General features: G+C 41.9%; 1 protein-coding gene across 2 annotated transcripts in view; it reads left to right on the forward strand.

Annotated features, from left to right (window-relative positions):
- Nucleotides 1-23,416, forward strand: part of efr3b.L (EFR3 homolog B L homeolog) — a 101,512-nt gene that overhangs the window by 36,106 nt on the left and 41,990 nt on the right. The window contains exon 1 of one of the 2 annotated variants that reach the window (XM_041563616.1): nt 2,688-2,893. The exons of the other annotated variant lie outside the window; for it this stretch is intronic. Coding sequence (XP_041419550.1) covers nt 2,887-2,893 — 7 coding nt within the window. The 5' untranslated portion in view covers nt 2,688-2,886. Of the gene's footprint in view, nt 1-2,687; nt 2,894-23,416 lie in introns of those variants that run through there. 2 annotated transcript variants of the gene reach the window in all.

The following is a 23,416-nucleotide window of genomic DNA, read 5'->3' on the forward strand; positions in this document are numbered from 1 at the left end:
TATTATGCAAGTGGGTCGTGTGGCAGAAGGTAGATCAGATTTACAGATAGTTTGGGGGAGCAGAGATACATATAGAGGCAGTGATACATATAGGGACAGTGATACATATAGGGACAGTGATACATATAGGGGCAGTGATACATATAGGGACAGTGATACATATAGGGGCAGTGATACATATAGGGACAGTAATACATATAGGGACAGTAATACATATAGGGGCAGTGATACATATAGGGGCAGTGATACATATATGGACAGTGATACATATAGGGACAGTAATACATATAGGGACAGTAATACATATAGGGGCAGTGATACATATAGGGGCAGTGATACATATATGGACAGTGATACATATAGGGACAGTGATACATATAGGGACAGTAATACATATAGGGACAGTAATTCATATAGGGACAGTGATACATATATGAACAGTAATACATATAGGGACAGTAAAACATATAGTGACAGTGATACATATATGGAAAGTAATACATATAGGGACAGTAATACATATAGGGGCAGTGATACATATAGGGACAGTAATACATATAGGGACAGTAATACATATAGGGACAGTGATACATATAAGGACAGTGATACATATAGGGACAGTAAAACATATAGTGACAGTGATACATATATGGAAAGTAATACATATAGGGACAGTAATACATATAGGGGCAGTGATACATATAGGGACAGTAATACATATAGGGACAGTAATACATATAGGGACAGTGATACATATAAGGACAGTGATACATATAGGGGCAGTAATACATATAGGGGCAGTGAAACATATAAGGACAGTGATACATATAGGGACAGTAATACATATAGGGACAGTAATACATATAGGGACAGTGATACATATAGGGACAGTAATACATATAGGGACAGTAATACATATAGGGACAGTGATACATATAGGGACAGTGATACATATAAGGACAGTGATACATATAGGGACAGTAATACATATAGGGACAGTGATACATATAGGGGCAGTGAAACATATAAGGACAGTGATACATACAGGGACAGTAATACATATAGGGACAGTAATACATATAGGGACAGTGATACATATAGGGACAGTGATACATATAGGGGCAGTGATACATATAGGGACAGTGATACATATAGGGACAGTAATACATATAGGGACAGTGATACATATAGGGACAGTAATACATATAGGGACAGTAATTCATATAGGGACAGTGATACATATATGAACAGTAATACATATAGGGACAGTAAAACATATAGTGACAGTGATACATATATGGAAAGTAATACATATAGGGACAGTAATACATATAGGGGCAGTGATACATATAGGGACAGTGATACATATAGGGACAGTAATACATATAGGGACAGTGATACATATAAGGACAGTGATACATATAGGGGCAGTAATACATATAGGGGCAGTGATACATATAGGGGCAGTGATACATATAGGGGCAGTGATACATATAGGGACAGTAATACATATAGGGACAGTGATACATATAAGGACAGTGATACATATAGGGGCAGTAATACATATAGGGGCAGTGATACATATAGGGGCAGTGATACATATAGGGATAGTGATACATGTAGGGACAGTGATACATATAGGGACAGTGATACATATAGGGACAGTGATACATATAAGGACAGTGATGCATATAGGGACAGTAATACATATAGGGACAGTGATACATATAGGGGCAGTGAAACATATAAGGACAGTGATACATATAGGGACAGTGATACATATAGGGACAGTAATACATATAGGGACAGTGATACATATAGGGACAGTAATACATATAGGGGCAGTGATACATATAGGGACAGTGATACATATAGGGACAGTGATACATATAGGGACAGTAATACATATAGGGACAGTGATACATATAGGGACAGTAATACATATAGGGACAGTGATACATATAGGGGCAGTGAAACATATAAGGACAGTGATACATATAGGGACAGTAATACATATAGGGACAGTGATACATATAGGGACAGTGATACATATAGGGACAGTAATACATATAGGGACAGTAATACATATAGGGACAGTGATACATATAGGGACAGTGATACACGGGGAGCAGTGATAGATTTAGGGGCAGTGGTCAGAGATTTAGCAGCATTAAGTAAAATAGTCAGAAGGGTTGGGGCACCAGTAGTGAGATCAGTAGGGGCAGTAGTAGAGGGAATTAGGGGCACCAGGAGCAGAGAGAGGCTGGGGCAGAAGTAGGAGGGGAGGGGCTTCAGTATTACAGTAGAGGGGCATTAGAGGTGGGTGAGGGAGGGGCATTAGTGCAATTGATTTGCAGAGAAGTGAGAGAAGAAGAAGAAGAAGAGAACAGGACAGAGAGAAGTGTAAGTCATTGTCAGGACTGGGGGGCAGTTGTAGAGAGAGTGGGGTCAGTAGAAAGGGATAAGATGTACAAAAGTACAAATGGGGCAATAGAGACAGGGAAGGGGGAGTCAGCAGAGGTGGGTGGGGGCAGTGATAGTGATGAGGGGGGGTCAGTGATGAGAGACTGGTAGGGTCGGGCGGGGGGGTCGGTACAGATCAGGGTCAGTAGCAGCGGGGCCGGGGGGAGAGGACTGAGAGATCTGGTGCAGGGGAAGCGGAGGGAGAGGAGGGAGGGGAGACATTTACATAGAGACCTCCCAGCCGCCTCCCTCTTCTCTCTCTCCTCTCTCCCTCTCTCCATTCATCCAGTCCCTCCTCCTTCTCTCCCTCCTCTCCCTCCGCACGGACCGGAATGTGATGTTCCACCGGCTCCTTCTTCTCTGAGACTCCCCCGAGCAGCAGCCGCCGCCTCCTCCTCCTCCGCCGCCGCCTCCGCCTCCGCCATGTACGGTCAGTGCAGCCTGTGTGTCCCCCGTGTGTATTTACTGTGTGACATATATATATCTATATACTGTATGTACTGGGTGTATGGGGGGGGGCATAGAAGTGGCTTCTGTCCCGGGTCTCAGGGAGGAGATAAAACCCATTTACTTCCAGTACGTGAGACCAGTGGGTTCAGTGTAAGTGGGAAATGTCTGGGGTTGGGGGGGGGCAGTGTGAGGAGTAAGTGGAGATACAGGAGACTCAGTGAGTAAGTGGGAGATACAGTGAGAGGAGTTGGGAGGTGACAGTGAGAGGAGTAAGTGGAGATACAGGGGCACAGGTGTATATACAGTATAGACAGGGGCAGCTGGTGTATTTGGGCAGAACATGGAGGGGTCAGAGGAACAGTGTGAGGAGTAAGTGGAGAGAACAGTGAGGGAATCAGGCTGTACATGTGGATCATACAGGGGAGTGTAACTATATTGTACATGGAGAGCAGCATTTGTAAGTGGAAAATACAAGGAATGGAGCTGTTAGTTCTGCGGGGTATAGTTGTGGAGTGTTTCTAGAGTACATGGGTCGTGCGTATAGGAGACTGGGCTTCTACAGAGTGTACTAGAGACATAGAGAGAAAGAGAGAAAGAGAGTACAGGCAGGCTGGAGAGTATAAGAGACAGCTCTGGAGAGTATAAGAGACAGCGCTGGAGAGTATAAGAGACAGCTCTGGAGAGTATAAGAGACAGCCCTGGAGATTATAAGAGACAGCTCTGGAGAGTATAAGAGACAGCTCTGGAGAGTATAAGAGACAGCTCTGGAGAGTAGGGTTTGATGTCTGTTAGTAGGTGGAAGCTGACAGTGCAGGGCCCAGTATATATATATATATATATATATATATATATATATATATATATATATATATATATATATATATATATATATCTCACTGCTAATGGACGCATTATTATTACTATGTCGCATTGCTGCCAGTAATGCAGCTCATGGGCAGGTGCCAGTATTCAGGGTCTGCACCTTGTGCCCAGCATTGAGCCAACAATAATATCAATTCCTTATAGGAACATTCTCTGCAGGATGGTGCTGTACTCATGCTGATCTGCAGGGGGCGCTGTCTGTCCTCATTGTGTGGGATCACTGGTTGGAACAGGCTGGAGTATTGGTGCTTTGTGATTGGCCAACACCTGCCCAGGTTACTGATTACTCTGCACTCCACTGGGGTCAGGAATGTGATCTCTATATTGATAGAACTGCTGGCTCCCCTCTCCTGCTCTGCCTGTGGTTCCTGCTTTTTGTTGTAAGGAGTTTAATAGCTCTGGTGGAGAGATTGTTTTATTGATGAACTACAACTCCCAGAATCCCCTGATAACTGCATTGCGCATTGGTGTTACATTGCAGCTTACAATTCAAGGCTTTGCTGAAAGGTTGACTGGCTCCTGATCATACTGACGTTACTGTGTTCCAGTGTAATAGGTACCTTAGATTGTAAGCTCCACTGGAGCAGGGGATGATATCTGTACAGCGCTGCGTATATGTTGGTGCTAAATAACTGCATCGGTTATTTACATTGTACCATTAATATCAGCCTTCCATCTCTCAGGTCTGTGAGCACAGCACTTGGGTCTCGCTTACCCGCATTCTCCTGCCATAAATTTCTTCAGGTCTAATGCTGATCTTAAAGGGGTAGTTCACCTTTTAGTTAACGTTTAGTATGTTCTAGAATAGTCAATTATAAGCAACTTTTCAATTGGTCTTGATTATTTGTATTGTATAGTTTTTTTTCATTATTTGCCTTCTTCTTCTGACTCTTTCCAGCTTTCACATGGGGGTCACTGACCCCATCTGAAAACAGATGCCCTGTAAGTCTACACATTTATTGTTATTGCTTTTTTATTACTATTTTTTCTATTCAGGCCTCTCCTATTCACATTCCAGTCTCTTATTCAAATCAATGCATGGTTGCTAGTGTAATTTGAACCCTGGCAACCAGACTAATGAAATGGCAAACTGGAGAGCTGCTGAATAAATATTTAATCAACTCAAAAACCACAAAAAATAAAAAATGAAACCCAATTGCAAATCATCTCAAAATATCATTCTCTTCTACGTCATACTAAAAGTTAACTCAAAGGTGAACAACCCCTTTAAAGGGAATGTCTTTGGTGTTCATGATTTATTTTGGACAGTTTTTCAGTTATTTGCCTTCCTATTCTGACTCTTTGCAGCTTTCAAATGGGGGTCACTGACCCTGGCACCCAAAAACGACTACTCAGTGACGCTACAATTTTATTGTTATTGTTACTTTTTAATTACTTTTCTTTCTATCTAGTCTATAATCCAGTCATTCGTTCAAATCATTGCCTAGTTGCTAGGGTAAATAAGCCCAAAGTAACCAGATAGCCGCTGAAATACCAAACTGTAAAGCTGCTGAAAAAAAGCTAAATAACTGAAAAACCATAAAAACTAAAAAATGAATGCCAATTGCAAGTTGTTATAGAATATCAATATGTACATCATACTAAAAGGCAAAACCCCTTTAAGAAGTCTATAGGTATTCCTCTGTACTAAGTACAATTCAGCAGGAACAGTCCCTAAGTTTGCTCATAGTCTGTACAGAGAAATCCCATAAAGCTATGGCAGCATAGGTATTCCCTGTACTAAGCACAATTCAGCAGGAACAGTCCCCTAAGTTTGCTTATAGTCTGTACAGAGAGATCCCATAAAACTATGGAGGCATAGGTATTCCCCTGTACTAAGCACAATTCAGCAGGAACATTCCCCTAAATTTGCTCATAGTCTGTACAGAGAGATCCCATAAAACTATGGCAGCATAGGTATTCCCCTGTACAAAGCACAATTCAGCAGGAACAGTCCCTAAGTTTGCTCATAGTCTGTACAGAGAGATCCCATAAAACTATGGCAGCATAGGTATTCCCTGTACTAAGCACAATTCAGCAGGAACAGTCCCTAAGTTTGCTCATAGTCTGTACAAAGAGATCCCATAAAACTATGGCAGCATAGGTATTCCCTGTACTAAGCACAATTCAGCAGGAACAGTCCCTAAGTTTGCTCATAGTCTGTACAGAGAGATCCCATAAAACTATGGCAGCATAGGTATTCCCCTGTACAAAGCACAATTCAGCAGGAACAGTCCCTAAGTTTGCTCATAGTCTGTACAGAGAGATCCCATAAAACTATGGCAGCATAGGTATTCCCCTGTACTAAGCACAATTCAGCAGGAACAGTCCCTAAGTTTGCTCATAGTCTGTACAGAGAGATCCCATAAAACTATGGCAGCATAGGTATTCCTCTGTACTAAGCACAATTCAGCAGGAACAGTCCCTAAGTTTGCTCATAGTCTGTACAGAGAGATCCCATAAAACGATGGCAGCATAGGTATTCCCTGTACTAAGCACAATTCAGCAGGAACAGTCCCTAAATTTGCTCTTAGTCTGTACAGAGAGATCCCATAAAACTATGGCAGCATAGGTATTCCCTGTACTAAGCACAATTCAGCAGGAACAGTCCCTAAGTTTGCTCATAGTCTGTACAAAGAGATCCCATAAAACTATGGCAGCATAGGTATTCCCTGTACTAAGCACAATTCAGCAGGAACAGTCCCTAAGTTTGCTCATAGTCTGTACAAAGAGATCCCATAAAACTATGGCAGCATAGATATTCCCTGTACTAAGCACAATTCAGCAGGAACAGTCCCCTAAGTTTGCTCATAGTCTGTACAGAGAGATCCCATAAAACTATGGCAGCATAGGTATTCACCTATTCACATATTTCAGCAGGAACATGATAGTACATAGCACAGATTGGTGCAATACAAGTATAATAAGCACAGGGTTAAGGCACATTGGTGGGTACAGAGGAGCTACTATAATGTATTGATTCCCATACAGAAGGGGAGGCGGATGATTTGGAGCAGGTTCCACACATTCAGCAGAAGCTTTAAATGGAATATTATTCTGCACAGTGAAAGTCAATATAGTTCGGGAAGTTTTGTGGTTTAATTCAAACACCCCATACACACTGCTGGTTCCCACCACTGAGAGCCTTGATTCAGCCTTATAGAGAAAGAAAGAAGGGGGATCTGAAAAGCGGAGCATCTGCTGCCAAATTGGGGACAGCGGGTTTATTTATTAATGCAGAGTGTGTGAGTGTTGCAGTCGCGCTACTGAACTGATTGCACTGGGAGATTTATAATGAAGGGCCCCTACTGGGACACAGGACTGACGTGCAGATATAAATATATAATCACGGAGTGATGAGTCTGGTACCCCCGGGGAGCCTGTGCTAAATACCCGCAGAGGTCCTGCCTCCCACCCTGACAGTGACTGTTGCCATGGGGAATTGCAGTGACACAGACACAGCCCAAGGGGGAGCTACAGAATGAAAACATGTTGCTGAACTACAACTCCAATCTCCCCCAGCAACACATTTGGGAGAGGGGCAGCTTGCTCCTCATCTACTCTATAATTCACATTGAGGATAACTTCCCCTTTACAGTTTAGCCTACAATTACAATTTGTCAGTTTCTTGTTCTTGCAGTGACCTTGATTTCACCCAGTAGTTAATAATTGACCCGCTCCTTCTGGGAATTGTTCCCTCATCTTCCTGTTTTGGAAATGGAATTTGCCAGTGTTTTACCCTAGATTGTAAGCTCTATGGGGCAGTGTCTGATGATAATGGTTGAACAAATCTCAGCGCTGTGGCTCATGTTGGTGCTATAACAATAAAACATTAAAGGGGTGGTTCACCTTTAAATGAACTGTTAGTACGACGTAGAGATGGATATTCTGAAAATAATTGTAATTGGTTTTCATTTTTTATTATTTGTGGTTTTTGAGTTATTTAGCTTTTTATTCAGCAGCTCTCCAGTTTGCAGTTTCAGCCATCTGGTTGCTAGGGTCCAAATTCCCCTAGCAACCATGCATTGATTGGGAGACTGGAATATAAATAGGAGAGGCCTGAATAGAAAGATGAGTAGTAAAAAGTAACACTAACAATACATTTGTAGCCTTACAGAGCATTTGTTTTTTAGATGGGGTCAGTGACCCCTATTTGAAAAACTCGAAAGAGATAGAAGAAAAATGCAAAAATGCAAAAAAAAATATAAACAATGAAGACGAATTGAAAAGTTGCTTAGAATTGACCATTCTGTACCATACGAAAAGTTAACTTAAAGGTGAACCACCCCTTTAAATGAACTTTTAGTATGTTATAGAATAGGTGATTCTTAGCAAGTTTTCAATTGGTCTTCGTTGTTAATTTTTTTTTTATAGTTTTTGAATTATTTGCCTTCTTTTTCTGACTCTTTCCAGCCTTCCAGTGGGGGTCACTGACCCCATGTAAAAAACAAATGCTCTGTAAGGCTACAAACTTTTGCTACTTTTTATTACTCCTCTTTCTATTCAGACTCTCTCCTATTCATATTCCAGTCTCTTATTCAAATCAATGCATGGTTGCTAGGGGAATGTGGACCCTGGCAACCAGATGGCTGAAATTGCAAACTGGAGAGCTGCTGAATAAAAAGCTAAATAACTAAAAAAACACAAATAATAAAAAATGAAAACCAATTGCAAATTATCTCAGAATATCACTCTCTACGTCATACTAACAGTTAATTTAAAGGAGAACAACCCCTTTAAGATGCTAATAATAATAAAGAGATAATGAGTCAGAAGAACAGTGTGTGTGTGTGTGAAACTGCCGCCCCTCGATGAATTAAGTGTCAGCTCATGCCAAAGAACTGCCAGCAAAAGGCCAGCTTTGTGTTCGGCTTAACTTGTCTCAATGTCATTTATCATCCCCTTTCCCTTAGTGACAGATATATCAGTGTCACCGTTTGGTGCCAGCGTCCCCCCCCCCAATCATTTGACTGCCGAGTCCAGAGACAAAAAACACGTCTCTGCTGCAATGGACTTTGCTTGCCATGGATCCGGCCATCCTGTCCTTTTAAAGGGGAAATAGTCTTTTCGTTTGTGCAGTATTTTGAGATAATTTCGCATTTGGTCCACTGTTATTCACCTTTTGTTTTATTGTACGTTGTTGCTGGGAGGATATTCACGTTTGGCATTTAAAGGGCAAGTTGATCCTATAGAAATACTGTATAGGCCTGTATAATTAGTATAGGGCCGGGGGATTCTCATTTGATATTGCGCTTGATGTTCATTTTAAAGGGATTCTGTCATGATTTTTATGGTGTAGTTTTTATTTCTAAATTACACTGCAAATAATTCACTCTACAATATAAAATGTCATTCCTGAACCAGCAAGTGTATTTAGTTGTAATATTGGTGTGTAGGTGCATCTCAGCTCATTTTGCCTGGTCATGTGATTTCAGAAAGAGCCAGCACTTTAGGATGGAACTGCTTTCTGGCAGGCTGTTCTTTCTCCTACTCAATGTAACTGAATGTGTCTCAGTGGGACCTGGATTTTACTATCGAGTGTTGTTCTTAGATCTACCAGGCAGCTGTTATGTTGTGTTATGGCTCTTACTCATGAGCGTTTTTACCTGCGCTCCCCTGCGTTCTGTTTCTCAGCGTTCATCCGCAGGGGGAATAGACGCATTTAATTATTTCAAATGGGGCTGTACTCACACAGACGCGTGTAGGCTCCGAACGCAGGAAAAATGCAGCATGTTGCGTCTCAACCAGCGTTCGGCACCTACATGCTCCTGTGTGAGAACAGCCCCATTTGAAATAATGAAATGCGTCTATTCCTGCGCTTCCCTGCGGCTGAACGCCGAGAAACGGAACGCAGGTAAAAACGCTCATGAGTAAGAGCCCTTAGGGAGCTGTTATCTGGTTACCTTTCCATTGTTCTGTTGTTTGGCTGCTGGGGGGGGGAGGGAGGGGGGTGATATCACTCCAACTTGCAGTACAGCAGTAAAGAAGTTTATCAGAGCACAAGTCACATGACTGGGGCAGCTGGGAAACGGACAATATGTCTAGCCCCATGTCAGATTTCAAAATTAAATTTAAAAAAATCTGTTTGCTCTTTTGGGAAATGGATTCCAGTGCAGAATTCTGCTGGAGCAGCATTATTAACTGATGTGTTTTGAAAAAAACATTTTTTCCCATGACTGTATCTCTTTAAGGCAATCACTTTAAACAAGGCCGGTCTCTAGGGAACAAGGTTGATGTCCCGACACTGGAATGGAAAATTAGTGACTCGGTGGCACAAGGCAGGACAAGAGACCGGCAACATGACTTCTATGGCTTTGATTTTCCTCTCATCCTCTCTGCCATCATCACACCCCCAGATCCCATCCAAACCGCACTGCTTAGCCGGGCACCCTTTATTGGCACAGTGCAGGCAAATCACTAGCACCCAACCACGGGGCCATTGCGGCTGGCAGATCTGTATTATTATTGCTGTTCAGTTGAACGCTCGAATAAATGGGTTGTTCAGCTTTAAATTAACTGTTAGTACGATGTAGAGAGGGATATTCTGAGACAAGTTGCAATTGGTTTTCATGTTTTTAGTATTTGTGATTTTTGACTTATTTAGCTTTTTATTCAGCAGCTCTCCAGTTTGCAATTTCAGCCATCTGGTTGCTAGGATCCAAATTACCCTAGCAACCATGCACTGATTTAAACAATAGACTATGGAATATGATAAGGAGAGGCCTAAATAGAAAGACGAGTAATAAATAGTAGCAATAACAATACATTTGTAGCCTTACAGAGCATTTGTTTTTTAGATGGGGTCAGTGACCCCTATTCAACGGTCATTGATGGTTCCATTGGATTCCTGGGAGAAGCCGTGTTTTTTAGGGCTCCAGCGTTCCATTTTTCTGCGTTCAGCCGCAGGGGAGCGCAGGAATAGACGCATTAAGCTTTTTCCAATGGGGCTGTAGTCACACAGGCGCGTGTAGGCGCCAAACACAGGTTGAGACGCAACATGCTGCATTTTTCCTGCGTTCGGCGCCTACACGCCTGTGTGAGTACAGCCCCATTGAAAAAAGCTTAATGCGTCTATTCCTGCGCTCCCCTGCGGCTGAACACAGAAAAACGGAACGCAGGGGAGCGCAGCTACAACCGCTCATCAGTAAGAGCCCTAACACAGTTCAACTAACAGCTTTAAAAAGAGAATAAAGACTTTTAAAATAATGTAGCAGATGTCAGTCCCCCTTCAGGTCTGTTAATCAGCTGGCTTCTGCTAATTGTTTCAGGAGTCAGAATCAGCAGTGCAAAGAATATAAATAGCCAGACACTAACTTTGAAGGGGTGATTAACCTTTAAGTTAACTTTTAGGGGGGTTATTTACTAAACTCGGACTTTTAAAGAATCACAAATTTTTCAGAATTTATCAAACCCGGAGGATGGAAAAGTCCAAATCAGAAAATTCAGCATCTCAGACCTGTCGAGGTTGCATATAAGTCAATGGGAGAAGTCCCAATGATTTTTTGATGTGCGCTGGGTTTCGTGCAATACCCCGAAGTTTTTGTGCAAAAATCTGAGTCTTTGGGTGAAAAATCAGAAAAAAAATCGTGAAAATCGGATGGAAAAATCCAACAAAATCGTGAAAATCGGATTTTTCCCAGCAAATCAAATTATCGAGAAAATGTAATAATAAATAAGTGTAAAAAACCCGAAGGGGAGATTGTAGCAGAAATTTTAAGATAAGATTGGGACTATATGATAAATAACCCCCTTAGTATGTTATAGAATGACTAATTATAAGCAACTTTTAATTTTAAATTAAATATTCATTATTTATTTTGTATCGTTTTTAAACGATTTGCCTTCTTCTTCTGACTCTTTCCAGCTTTCACTGACCCCATCTAAAAAACAAATGCTCTGTAAGGCTATAAATGTATTGATATTGTTACTTTTTATTGCTCCTCTTTCTATTCAGGCCTCTCCTATTCATATTCCAGTCTCTTATTCAAATTAGTGCATGGTTGCTAGGGGAATTTGGACCATAGCAACCAGATGGCTGAAATTACAAACTGGAGAGCTGCTGAATAAAAAGCTAAATAACTCAAAAACCACAAATAATAAAAAATGACAACCAATTGCAAATTGTCTCAGAATATCACTCTCTACATCATAAAGGTTAATTTAAAGGGGAACAACCCCTTTAATAGCAATTTATCATTGGAGGCAAAACACAATGTTTCAGGACGACTGTGTAGCCACAGGGCTAACAGATAACAGATTAGCTCTGTACATACAATGATTTTAATTCTTCTGTGTCTACAGAACTATAGTATAAAAACAGGATATATATATATATATATATATATATATATATATATATATATATATATATATATATATATATATACTGTATACATAAATAGAGTGTATGAGTAAGTGCTGGTTGGACAGATATAAATGTTAAATGTAAAAAAAATCCACATTTTAATTTTATGCTGTTACTGGTCCTTTCAAACAATGGAAAAATTTAGAATATTGAGTTGGGAGGTGGCTACACCCCGCTAAAAACAAACAAACAATGCTGTGTTCTTTCAGGCAGTTTCCATGGTAACTGGTGTGATTTAGGATCGTACTGCTCTTTGGGTGGTCATCATTGATTAGTCACTTTTATGGGAAGAGTAAAAGAGTCGGGCTGTCAGGAATTTTTCCCCACCTGTATCACCCTTTCCTAGTTTTATGCCACCTGAAACCGTTTTACTGATAAGGAGGAGTTTCCCATAGACTTGCACTGTGACTTTTCACCTCAGATGCCATAGATTCCTCGGCAGGTATACTTTGCCTTTATTGATCCAGTTATACCATGTGACACATAGAATAATGGGTAAGTGGATGCTGCAAAGAGAATGGCACTTTTATCATCTCATCAGGGTTTGTGTAGCTTTGGGTGGGCTGGGGGAGGGGACACGGACACATCACTATGTAGTGCCGGCGGGATGAGCGATTCATTTTCCGAAGTCGCCCAAAGTTGCCTCACGAGGAAACTTCAGGCGACTTCCGAAAATGAAGTGCTCCAAGTGCCATCCCGCCGGCAATTTACATTCTAACTGGCGGGAGGCAGTTCGGGGAGATTAGTCGCCCGAAGAAGAGGAGATTTGTCATTGGGTGACTAATCTCCCAGATTCTGACCGTGTGTCTCTGCCCTAATTTGTTAGTTGGGAGATTTCCCCTCGGATATAATCCGGGCTACTGAATTAAATCCCTGGCACAAACTATAACTAATTCATTCAGCCTGGAGCCCAAAGTCCATTACAGTCAGGATCATGGTGTGTTTGGATGAAATCTCTGCCGGCCTAAAAATGCTGAACCCCTCCACACGGCCAGCCATTAGTTTGTTTTTAAATACAGGTATGGGACCCGCTATCCAAAAAACTCCAAATTACGAAAAAAGGCCGTCTCCCATAAACTCCCATTTTATTCAAATAATCCAAACGATTAAAAATAATTTCCTTTTTCTGTGTAATAATAAAACAGTCGCTTGTACTTGATCCCAACTAAGATATAATTAATCCTTATTGGAAGCAAAACCAGCATATTGGGTTTATTTAATATTTACATGATTTTTAGCAGACTATGTGACACTTTCTCCTAATAAATTTGGGTTTTATCACATGCCCACTAATTGTGCATTTGGAGTACCACCACATCCCCCAACACGTATGAGAGGTTTCAGGGTGTAACTTTGTAAGAATGTCACCCCAATACCAGCTTGTGATTTGTTCCTTGCGCTCTAGTGACTATAGCGAGTTTGGGGGTCAATATAAAGGGGTGGTTTACCTTTAATTTAACTGTAGTATGTTATAGAATGGCAATTTCTAAGTAATATTTCAATGGTTTTCATTATTTGTTATCTTTTTTGAATTATTTGCCTTCATCTTCCGATTCTTGCTTTCAAAGAGGAGTCGCTGACCCCACCTAAACTCTGTAAGGCTTCAAATGTATTGTTATTGCTACTTTTTCTTGTGTATCTTTCTATTCCGGCCTCTCCTATTCATATTCCAGTCTCTTATTCAAATCAAGGCATGGTTGCTAGGGTCATTTGGACCCTAGCAACCAGACTGCTGAAATTACAAACTGGAGAGCTGCTGAATACATAGCTAAATAACTCGAAAACCACAAGTAATAAAAAAATGAAGAATAATTGCAAATTGTTTCCCAATGTCACTCTCTATCTCATACTAAAAATGAATTTAGAGGTGAACAACCCCTATAGATGATTCCTGCCCATCTGGTTCTGTTATATCACCTGATCCAACTGCTCTTCCCAGTTGCCTGTGACATTGGGATATAAATTCTGTCTGCCATTAATGGAAATTTCTAAAAAAATGTGGGTGCTTCTCTGCTGCCTGAAGTACACAAATGGGCACCCATGAAACTAACCTACGAGCAGTCTGTTTTGGAAGGATGACGTTTCCCTTCACATGATGGATCAGTACCAAAGGGCTATACATACGGGAAATTCGGGAATCCTATAGAATCCATGTCACAGTGTTGCTTTATGGCAAGAGCTTACTGCTGTGATTACAAGGTAGCGGCTGCTTAGATGAGTCAGTAAGAAGCTTAATTTGGAGTGATTTGCTCTGATTTAGGAGATCAGGGCCCAACGGCACAGGTTTAATCTGCTCGCTCTGTTACAAACCTGTCTCAGCCCTTGGTTTTCTGACAGTCCCATAATCTGCTTCATCGTCAGTATCGTTGACCTTATTAATGAATAAGACTCGCCCTGAGCTGCCTGGCGTGGCTTGGGCACCCGTTGGTGGTACCTTTCTCTTATAATCCCAGTTGGTCTGAAGAATCAACCAATTTTTCTTGGGATATGAATGTGCTCCTCTCCTGATAGGTCTAAAGTGGTCATGTGACCAGGACCCAAAGGGGAACTGACCCAAGTGCATACCTCCCAACTGTCACGTTTCACACTGGACAGTCCCAAATTTGACAGCTCAGCCCGCAGTCCCAGGTTTGTTACTGAAATGTCCCGACTTTTTCTTTGATCTCAGGGGCGTAACTACAGAGGAAGCAGACGCTGCGGCTGCAGGGGGGCCCAGGAGGTACAGGGGGCCCCATGAGGCTCTTATTGATGAGCAATTTCAACATATATTGGTAAAACAGGACAAACACTGGATATGTTGGAGGCCCTAAAATTAATTTGCTGTAGGGCCCAGCAACATCTAGTTACGCCACTGTTTCATCTCCTTCACTGAACAGCCAGAAAAATATACAACGTTTCTAACTTAGGGCGGTTTTTCCTGCGCTCCCCTGCGGCTGAACGGAAGAAAGTGCAACGCAAGGGCAGCGCAGGAAAAACCGCCCTAAGGAGTAGACGCACTCAATTATTGAATTAAACGAATGGGTTAATGCTCGGCAGGAATATAATAGGAATACCGTGTGCTTCTATTCAACCATTTCCGAAAAGGTCCAAACGCATTAGTCACAATTGATCTGAAAGGCGCCCGCTGCTCACAGGAACATCGCTAATAATTCAGTCGGCTCTGGGCAACCGCTGGAACAATTTGTAAATCTTAATCTGCTGGCACTGTGCCCCGGGGAGCAAAGTTCTGTATTACACATATTTACTATTTATACCCAGCTCAGATAAAACATTGTTCTGTATTACACATATTTACTATTTATACCCAGCTCAGATAAAACAATGTTCTGTATTACACATATTTACAATTTATACCCAGCTCAGGATAAAACAATGTTCTGTATTACACATATTTACCATTTATACCCAGCTCAGATAAAACAATGTTCTGTATTACACATATTTACCATTTATACCCAGCTCAGATAAAACAATGTTCTGTATTACACATATTTACCATTTATACCCAGCTCAGATAAAACATTTAGCACCCCCTCACGCAGTTTGACTACAATTCCCTGCTCCAACTATTCCCTGAGATTTCATTTCCTGAAGTTTATTCTACTAATATTAACTCCCAGGGCAGAGAGTATGATTAGGGCCCCTATCAGAACTCTTAGGGCCCCATACAACTAGAACTAAAAGTGTTGCTGTCAGGGAGCCCCCAAACCCACAAAAGATGGCGCTGGGCATGGAAACTAGAGACCCTCCTGTCTTTATGGAACAGGCCAAAAAGTGGCGGGACTTAGGGTTTGGGACTTAATATAAAGTATGCAGGGTTCTAGGGAAATGTGGGTGTGGCATGATGTTACAGAGAGTACTTTTTTGCCTGGTATAAGTATAAACTTAGGGGGCTGTTCCTGCTGAATTGTGCTTAGTACAGGGGATACCTATGCTGCCATAGTTTTATGGGATCTCTCTGTACAGACTATGAGCAAACTTAGGGGACTGTTCCTGCTGAATTGTGCTTAGTACAGGGGAATACCTATGCTGCCATAGTTTTGTGGGATCTCTCTGTACAGACTATGAGCAAACTTAGGGGACTGTTCCTGCTGAATTGTGCTTAGTACAGGGAATACCTATGCTGCCATAGTTTTATGGGATCTCTCTGTACAGACTATGAGCAAACTTAGGGGACTGTTCCTGCTGAATTGTGCTTAGTACAGGGGAATACCTATGCTGCCATAGTTTTATGGGATCTCTCTGTACAGACTATGAGCAAACTTGAATTGTGCTTAGTACAATGGAATTCCGGTTTTGCCTCTTTACAATGAGTTGTTCATATCTTTCTAATCAATTGCTTTGTGGTGATACTACCCTTGTAGTCTCGGCGCTGATATTTAATGACTGCAGTGCAGCCGGGCTCATTGTCTCGGCTCTCAAGATTCTCTGTTGTTAAACTATTAGATTAGAGGTTAGAAAATGACAGTGTGAAGATCTCGGGCTCATCAGTATCATAAATGATCTGCTCTGATTGGTAAAAGCAAAGTAATGAAAGCCCCAGATGGGAGAGAGACGCACCCCTCTTTTAACTAGGCTTCTTGTCAACTGCTAATGCCAAGTCTTACAGGTATGGCATCCTTTATCTGAAAACCCCTTATCCAGAAAGCTTTGAATTATGGAAAGCCCATCTCCCATAGACTCCATTATAATCAAATTCAATCCAATGCTTTAAAAATGATTTCCTTTTTCTGTGTAATAATAAAACAGTTCCTTGTACTTGATCCCAACTAAGATATAATTAATCCTTATTGGAAGCAAAACCAGCCTATTGGCTTTATTTAATATTTACATGATCTTCTAGTAGGTATGAAGATCCAAATTACAGAAAGATCCGTCATCTGGAAAACCCCAGGTCTCAAGCATTCTGAATAACCGGTCCCATACCTGTATCAGCCTCAAGTTGGGAGATGTCCGTCTCTAACTTATTCTGTAGTATTGTCTTACAGGTTTCGGTTACCGTTAACTGTTAGTATGATGTAGAGAGGGATATTCTGAGGCAATTTGCAATTCGTTTTCATTTTTTATTATTTGTGGTTTTTGAGTTATTTAGCTTTTTATTCAGCAGTTCTCCAGTTTGTAATTTCAGCCATCTGGTTGCTAGAGTCCAAATTCCCCTAGCAACCATGCACTGATTTGAATAAGAGACTGGAATATGAATAGGAGAGGCCTGAATAGAAAGAGGAGTAATACAATGTAGCAAAATAATAATACGTTTGTAGCCTTACAGAATATTTGGAAAGAGTCAAATAATTCAAAAACTAAAAAAACGAAGACCAATTGAAAAGTTGCTTAGAATTAGCCATTCTATAACATTACTTTTAGCAGCCTCTAGTATAATCAAAGGGTTTACCCATGACACCCTAAACCCCTTTCTTATCAATGGGGTGAGGAGCACCTACTTAACACTTAATACGGCCTGTTGGGACTTGTAGTTCTGCAGAATATAAAAGCTGGATCACAGCTGAACATTGCAACAATGAGTTATTTGTGTGTTACTTCCCTGCACATAATCTCACGGCACAGACAATAAGATCCGCTTCCATGTGACTTCGCTGAAACAAATCCCCTTGTTCCCCTTGTGCCCCATTTCCAACAAACAGACTCCTTGTTAAACTCCTACTGGCCTCAGCTTTGCAGCGGCACCCCATAAATCTCCCATAATGAGGATTTCCATGGATTTTAAAGGAAAATACAGAACAATGTAATACGGCTGTGCTGCCTGCTTGACACCTGATTATAATGAGACTGCCCATAAAGTCTGCTGTCAACTTCCAACAATCCTAAAATAGAGGAATTTGAAATTTCTCCAATCCAGAGTGGAGAGTGAGAACTGCGGCAAGTCCTATTGCCCAACTATCAGTAAGGGCTGGGGCACACGGGCAGATTCGGGGAGATTTAGACTTCTGGCCACTAATCGCCTCTTCTGCGGGGCGACAATTGTCCCACCGGGATACCAGGAAAAGTCCCGGGGGGCCCAGGTGTCAGTGGCCCCTCATGCTACTAAACATTTGGCCTATTTCATGGCCATTCCCTATTTCTATGAGAACAAAGAGGCTAAATAGATGGAATAATAGATTATAGTATATAAAGAAAAGAGACTAGGAGAATAGAGTGAGGAGAGGAAGAATAATAATAGTACTGAGAGTGGCCCCTGGTCTAAGGTTTTTGGGTGGGCCCCTGGTGTCCCAGTCCGACACTGCTTCCTCCTGCTGTAATGAGAAAACGCCAGCGCCAATGCACTTGCGGCATTTCCGAAGTTGCCCTGCAGAAGAGGCGATTAATGGCCAGGTGGCTAAATCTCCCCAAATCTGCCCTTGTGCCCCTGCCCTAATGTGTCTATATACAGGTATGGAACCATTATCCGGAAACCCATTATCCAGAAAGCTCCGAAATACGGAAAGTTTATCTCCCATAGATTTCAAATAATCTCTTATCCAGAAAACCCCAGGTCCCGAGCATTCTGGATAACAGGTCCTATACCTTTACTTTAATATGTTCTGAGGAATGAAGCACCATGGCACCTCCACTCTACAAGTTTGCAGGGAATTGTTCTGTGCAAACCATAAGCTTTATTCCTGATCATACTGTACTGTCTATGGGAAGCAACATGGCAGCTCCTAATCATACATATATCACAGAAATGTACATGATGTGTCCAACCCCAGTATGTGACAATAACACATTGAGCCTATATATATATATATATATATAGATATATACTTTGAGAAAGGCCTCGGAGGAGGCCGAAACGTCAGTCTCGTATGTAACAATAACATTTTTTACATTTTTACTTAAGACCTGAGAGTGCGGATCTTCCTTGCTGAATATGTATTGATATCATTGATACTGCACCCAGGCACCTTGGACTACTTTTCGAGAGTGCTAGCTACCTCGTGGATTATATATATATATATATATATATATATATATATATATATATGGGAATAATATATTCAGGTTACCGGTCATTCCCTATTTCTATGAGAACAAAGAGGCTAAATAGATGGAATAATAGATTATAGTATGTAAAGAAAAGAGACTAGGAGAATAGAGTGAGGAGAGGAAGAATAATAATAGTACTGAGAGTGGCCCCTGGTCTAAGGTTTTTGGGTGGGCCCCTGGTCTAAGGTATTGGGTGGGCCCCTGGTGTCCCAGTCTGACACTGCTTCCTCCTGCTATAATGAGAAAACGCCAGCGCCAATGCACTCGCGGCATTTCCGAAGTTGCCCTGCAGAAGAGGCGATTAATGCCCAGGTGGCTAAATCTCCCCAAATCTGCCCTTGTGCCCCTGCCCTAATGTGTCTATATACAGGTATGGAACCATTTTCCGGAAACCCATTATCCAGAAAGCTCTGAAATACGGAATATTTATCTCCCATAGATGTCATTATAAGCAAATAATTCAAATGTTTAAAAATGATTTCATTTTTTCTGTGTAATAATAAAACAGTAGCTTGTACCTGATCCCAAATAAGATATAATTAATCCTTATTGTAAGCAGAACCAGCCTATTGGGCTTATTTAATATTTAAATGATTTTCTAATAGACTTAAGGGCTCTTACACGGGCGGGTTTCTCCTGTGCTCCCCTGCGTTGCACTTTCTTCCGTTCAGCTGCAGTGGAGCGCAGGAGTAGACGCACTCAATTATTATTACATTACGCATGTAAGCGCTGAACGCAGGTTGGGACACAGTATGTTGCATTTCACCTGCGTTTGGCGCATACATACGACTGTGTGAGTACAGCCCTCTTCAAAATAATTGAGTGCGTCTACTCCTGCGCTCCCCTGCGGCTCAACGGAAGAATGCGCAATGCAGGGGAGCGCAGGAAAAAACGCCCATGTGTAAGAGCCCTAAAGCTATTAGAAAAAAACACCTGTGTGTAAGAGCCCTTAAAATTTGGAGATCCAAATAATCTCTTATCCAAAAAACCCCAGGTCCCGAGCATTCTGGATAACAGGTCCCATACCTTTACTTTAATATGTTCTGTGGAATGAAGCACCATGGCAGCTCCACTCTACAAGTTTGCAGGGGAGTGTTCTGTGCAAACCATAAGTGTTATTCCTGATCATACTGTACTGTCTATGGGAAGCAACAGGGCAGCTCCTAATCATACATATATGACAGAAATGTACATGATGTGTCCAACCCCAGTATATATATATAAGGGAATAATATATTCAGGTTACAGGTTTCTCCAAGACGCCGTGTTCTTTGCCTTCTGTCCCTTACTGAGTAGAGAATATATCTAATATATAATAAAGGCTGATGCCCAGTCTGATCTGATTGTGGTTTAGTTGTCACAGCAAAATAACTAAACAAACAATATTCCCCATACTGAACACATAATCTCTGTAATTCCCTATAACCTACTCCCTGAGAGTAATGGACTCTCCCATACGCTGTGTGGCTCATCTGGGGGGGGGGGGGGGTACCATGATTCATATCTATTGGGGACGGATCCTAAAATAGACTTCATAGAGGAATTAGTGCCTTGGGCCAAATGTCAGGGACAAAGAGACTGGGCACACTCACATTCTAGTGCAGCGAAATGCAACAGGCAAAGCCATTTGTAAAGAACAAGAGGATGTTGCAATGAATGATGTGCCAATAAGAGTTAATGAGTAGGGTTTAGCCCATAATAACAACCCTATTTGTCTCATAATGATCTTGATAACATCACATTGGTGAACTTTTTAGTATGTGCAGGGTCTAGGGGCACCATCAGACAATTATTGGGCCTAGAGTTGCCACCTCAACCTTTTAACACCAAACACATATGGAATCCACAGCCTGCATGGATAATAAGCAATTCATTTAGGGCTGAACCACACGGCTCGTGTTCTTCAGATCTGACGTGATGAGAGGAAACGCAGGCGAAACGACATGGCTGACGGATGAAGACGCAACATGCGGTGTTCACATTCAACAGTCATGCGTCAGATGCACGCAGTTTGTAGATGCGACATTTGTATTACTTACATTATATTCAGCGTATCTGACGTGCTGCCTGCGTTTTCACTCATCACGTCAGATCTGAAGAACGCGCACATCGTGGTTCAGCCCGTAGATGCATGGTGGCACATAAATCAGTTCAGTCTGCAGCATGCATCTAATGAATTGCTAATTAGCCATGCAGGCTGTGGATTCCATATGTGTTCGGTTTTAAAGGGATGAGGTGGCAACCCTAAGGGCTCTTACACATGGGTGGTTTTTCCTGCGCTCCCTGCTTTGCACTTTCTTCTGTTCAGCCGCAGGGGAGTGCAGGAGTAGATGGACTCAATTACTGTGAAGGGGGCTGTACTCACACAGATGCATGTATGCAGGTGAAATGCAACATGCTGCATCCCACCTGCGTTTGGCACTTAAAGGACAAGGAAAGTCTAAAATAGAATAAGGCTAGAAATGCTGTATTTTGTATACTAAACATTAACATGAACTTACTGCACTACAAAGCCTAATCAAACAAATAATTTATGCTTTCAAAGTTGGCCACAGGGGGTCACCATCTTGTAACTTTGTTATACATCTTTGCAAGACTAAGACTGTGCACATGCTCAGTGTGGTCTGGGCTGCTTAGGGATCGTCATAAACAAAGCTGCTTGAGTTCTGCATAGCTGGGAAGTAAGGCGGGGGCTCCCCCTGCTGTTCATAAGTATGATTGTTTCCCTGCTCAGCAGTTAGGGACCGTCTGACAATTCCTATCCACAGCAGTAAATGAAGGGAGAATTTCACTGCATACAGTCAGGTTTCTTATGAATACGGAACACATTTTTTAGTTAAAGTATATTGGAGATAGGTTTCTTTTTCATTAAAGAAAGTAAAAATGGGATTTTATTTTTTTGCCTTTCCTTGTCCTTTAAATGCTTCTGTGTCTGTACAGCCCCTTCACAATAATTGACTGTGTCTATTCCTGAGCTCTCCAGCGGCAGAATGGAAGAAATCATAATGCAGGGGGTAAAAAAGGAAAAACCACCCGTGTGTAAGAGCCCTAAGACCCGATACTAATTATTTATCAGGGTTCCCCCCCACACACAAGGTATGGGCCCTGCCAGCTAAGTAGAATGGGGCCAACTAACCTGCGCATCCCAAATATTGCCCCCTTTGCAGTCCATGGTAGAGTCCTGCACAGGTCCAATCGGAAGGACCTGTGCCCGACTGGGGCCTACTGACCCCAAACCTGACCCACATTCACCACCCAACACATCCCCCCACCCAATCCTGACCCTATAGAATTAACTTAACTTTTGACCCGGGAACCCATAAAACCAGACGTGCCATCACCCTGGCACCGATTCAGCAGGACAGGGACAGAAAATTGCCGGCGCCACAGAGGAGGGTGTCAGGGAACCAGTCCTAGAATTTAGCTGGTACCCAGGTGGGTTACCTATGGACTACCTGCACAATCAGGGAATGGGGGATTTTCAAGCCGAAACTCAACCATTTTGCGGATATTACCCGACCCAGTGCACGACTCTAGTCCATGGTCCAATTGGTCTTTGTTGTGTTTCTAAGGGCTCCCTCGTTTTTATTCCACCATAAAGTGCAACCGGCAATCCCATAGGCATAAGTTCTTCATGGATCGACCCTAAAGTGTGACTGTGGGGTCAGTAAATGATGCAGTCGGTGCTGTAGCTCATTAATATGAGGCAATTTCTGATTCCTTAGGGAGGCAATGTAATAAAAGCTACAACATTTGCTCCAGGTCTAGTAACCCATAGCAACTAGTCAGATGTGGTGACCAGAACATAATATGTATGTGTGGAGATGTGGGAAAGGGCAATAATCATTATTTTTTAATAATTCTCATTGCCCCCTAGAGAATGTAGGTGCTCCAATCCATTTTATTCTATTTGGAAGAAGCCAGAAATCTAATTGACTAGAGAAGAAGTAATTTCAGCAGATGAAACTGTATCCCTGGCCTTTATAACCGACAGGAACATCTGCCAAGAGTTTGCCGAGAAATTGACTCAGCGGCTCTCAGTTTCCCTATGTAATTATTGGTACAATTGTGGGGGCTTGTCTGTCAGTGTAAGAATATTTCATTGGGCCCATCAGTATCCCAAATGTATTCCTTAAGGGCTCATGCTCTAAAAAGTCACTCTCTAACACTGCCTAGAGAAGCATAGCATACAATGCTCTGTTATACAGATAGCTAGAATCTCAGCTGCCATAAAGCAGGACAGGACTGCTGCTTACAATGGGGATCAGATAG

The sequence above is a fragment of the Xenopus laevis genome, chromosome 5L (genome assembly GCF_017654675.1).
Source record: "Xenopus laevis strain J_2021 chromosome 5L, Xenopus_laevis_v10.1, whole genome shotgun sequence".
Taxonomy (NCBI): domain Eukaryota; kingdom Metazoa; phylum Chordata; class Amphibia; order Anura; family Pipidae; genus Xenopus; species Xenopus laevis.